The 3,442-nt window shown below is 33.1% G+C and overlaps 1 protein-coding gene across 1 annotated transcript; it reads right to left on the reverse strand.

Annotated features, from left to right (window-relative positions):
- Positions 1 to 723: 723 nt before the first annotated feature.
- LOC110893152 (zinc finger MYM-type protein 1-like) lies at positions 724 to 1,767 on the reverse strand. Its single transcript, XM_022140270.1, has one exon. The coding sequence runs from the start codon at positions 1,765 to 1,767 to the stop codon at positions 724 to 726; it is 1,044 nt and encodes a 347-aa protein (XP_021995962.1).
- Between the last annotated feature and the right edge of the window lie 1,675 nt (positions 1,768 to 3,442).

Consider the following 3,442-nt stretch of genomic DNA (forward strand, 5'->3'; position numbering starts at 1 on the left):
TACTAGTAAGTGTGTCAGATTCTACATGTATAATTTCTCTTAGCATTTTTAGTTCTTCAAATAAATCTAAACCATCAATATCAATATGATTATCATAGTTCCAAAACTTTTCCAGATAAATGCATTTCTCTTTTAAAATTTTTTGATCTATAGATTTTAACTTTTTTATGCTAAACAAAAAACCAAAAATTTGTTCGAACTCTTTAAACTGAGCAAATCTAGTATGTATAAAAAGTAATCCGTTCTAAAACAATCAATAGGAGTTTTCAAAGTCTCATTATCAACATTTTCATCAAATCTTCTATTTCTACGAATAACACGTTTTTCACGAAAACTAGGTTCAATGCCAATCTTTAAAGCAAGTTCTTTAGCCTCAATCATAGCATTTTCAAATCCTTCGTCCCTAAACTTTTTAAAATAAATAATAAGTCCATCTAGTTGTTTTATAGCAATATCAATACACATATCTTTTGATTGTAAGTTTTTACTAACTACATTAATAGTATGTAAAACCTCATATCAAATAACGATCGCTAATAAAAATTCAAATTTTTCCAACTCATTTTCAACTAAAGATTTAGCTTCACTTTTAACATTAGCCTCGGTACTATCACGATACAAATCCATTAATGCATCTCTTAGTTTTGGAGCTTGAAACCTAATTGCTTTAACACTTTCTAATCGACTTTCCCAACGTGTTTGTGATAATGATTTAAGAGTTAATTATGGTATATTATCTTGTAAAATTTTCCATCTTTTAGTGGATGATGCAAAAATAGAATAAATACGTTGTATGGTTCCAAAAAAATCTTGAACTTTGTCACAAGCGCTAGCCATATCAGAAATAACTAAATTTAAACTATAACAACCACATGGAGCATAAATGGCTCTAGGATTAACTTCTAACAATCGTTTTTGTACTCCCTTATGTTTTCCTTTCATATTTGAACCATTAACATAACCTTGACCTCTAATGTCATCCACATTAAGTCCTATTCTATTAAGTTCCTCAGTAATAGAATTAAAAAGACCTTTACCGGTTGTATCATTCACTATTAAAAATTCTAAAAAGTATTCTTTAACTTCTATTGAAGTTGGCGAAATATCTAAACATCGTAAGATAATGGACATTTGTTCTTTGTGGCTTATATCGGGTGTGCAATCAAGAATAATTGAAAAATATTTAGCTTCCTTAACCTTTTTAATAATTTTTGTTTTGACCTCATTTGATAATGAATGTATTAGTTCATTTTGCATTCTGGGTCCAAGATAATGATTATGAATTTCTTTATTTTGTATGTGTCTACCATCTTCTTGCATTATCGGGTCAAATTCTGCAATCATCTCAATACCGGCTAAAAATAAACCATTGTTTTCTTCATACAATTGTTCATTTGTCCCACGAAATGCTAAATTATGTGAACCAAGACTTTTTACAAGGGCAATAATTCTTTTTAGCACATTTCTCCAATGTTCTTTTTCTTTATTTATTTGATTTTGATTTTGTTTATCGATTGTCTTATTTTTCGCCAATCTTATCTCTAATTCCATCCATGTTCTCATATTGTTAATATGTACCTTACTTTTTTCATGTTCTTTTAATTTACTACTAATATTTTTCCAATCGTTATCACCTTCTTTAGCTAAGCTACTAGTACATTGATTCACGTTAAACAATTTACAACAAAAACAAAACGCTCTATCTAAATCTATAGAATAAATCAACCATTTTCTTTCTAGCGTTTCACCATTTGGTAATGTTCGCATATAGTGAGATGTATTAAAGCTTCTTGAGTGTTCATCTTGTGGAAAATCTTAATCATGAATTTTAATCGGACCTTTTTCTACGAGTATATCTCTTAGATCAATACTAATATTATTCCATTGACTTGGATCAACAAAATTTATAAGTATTTCATCAGTTGTAAATTCATCATTTGTAGGTTTTTCGTCGTTTGTAGGTTCATTATTTGTAGGTGTATCACTATCGTTTGTAGGTTCATTATTTGTAGGTGTATCAATATCGTTTATAGGTTGACTTGTTGTAGGTGTATCACTATAGTTTGTAGGTTGATTTGTTGTAGGTGTATTGTTGGATCTGAGTTTGATTTTGATTGTATTTTGTGTTTGAAATTAAGATGAAAGTGAATGAGTGTGCAGCGGAATTAAGATGAAAACAAACTTTGCATACAATCAAACGAGAGTAATACTTTGATCAAACATCTTTACACAATGAACCGAAAGATTGAATTTATTTCAACAACGATTACAATGATTGATGAATGAATGCAAACTCCCCCTCAGCCAGAGCTCAGTTGTTTGTTCGTGCAAAGAAGACGAATGATGCAAAAGAGCTAATAGAACAGTACAAAGTACTGAACTATTTATAGGCACTTGCAAACTACTGAGCATCTTTGCTGACGTCACCATGAAAGTGACATCTAACCTCCTAACAAACTCTAACATCTGATCTATACAGACACTTCTTGTGTTAACTACTGCTAATACATTCTATTACAAAACATACTTTAGAACAGCTGCTGCAACCTTCTACTGCTGTGAACCCAGCAGCACTTGTCCGGATCAGCAGTGCTTGACTCAAAGCAGGAGATTGAATCAACAGGACTTTTTAGTCTTCCATCAGATCTTTTACTTGAGCAGCAGTTGTAGGTCAGCACTTTGCAAGATCAGCAGATAGGAGGTCATCAGTTGTTGTAATCACTTTCAAGGGGAGAGACTTGTATGTAAACATTTGCTTATTCTGGATCCACTGCTCTGATCCAGTTTTGACTTTAATTATCTATTTCTCTGATAGGGTTCAATCCCAACAATCTCCCCCTGGAACAGATAATGCCAAAACTCTTCATTATTGTGGACATTTTATTGCCTCATTAACAGCTCCCTTATCTGACCTTTAAATTGTAGTTCAAAGTCAAGGGCATCTGTGTCTTCATCATCCCTGTTAAGTGGAAGATCAAGGAGATCCTGCAAATCTTCAAGACTCAGGCCAAGAGCTTGTTCCCTTGATATTTTCTCCACTTCTCCACCAGACCTGAGCAAAGTCAATACGCAGGTATGTTTGTCAGTTTCCCACTTTTGTATTTTTGAGCCTGGTGGGTTTCTTGGGAGATGCTTATTTGCAGAAGTATTTGGTGAGGCTGGCCTATTCATCACTGGCTGAGCAGTGTTTGCAGTTTGACCCAAGCCAAGAGATTCTATGATCATTTTCTTTATGCCTTCTTTTACAAGGTCATCTCCTTCTATCATCTCTTGGATGGTTTCATCTCTCAACTGTTTGTGTATCCTTCTTTTATAGATGGCAGTACCAGTTGGAGCAGTGGCTCTCCTGATTTGCAGCTTTGATGGTCTTTTTGAAACCGCTGCTTCAGGATAGTCAGGTTTTTGAGGAACTTTTGGATCTTTCTTTCTTAATTCCTTCAAC

The sequence above is a fragment of the Helianthus annuus genome, chromosome 12 (genome assembly GCF_002127325.2).
Source record: "Helianthus annuus cultivar XRQ/B chromosome 12, HanXRQr2.0-SUNRISE, whole genome shotgun sequence".
Classification (NCBI taxonomy): domain Eukaryota; kingdom Viridiplantae; phylum Streptophyta; class Magnoliopsida; order Asterales; family Asteraceae; genus Helianthus; species Helianthus annuus.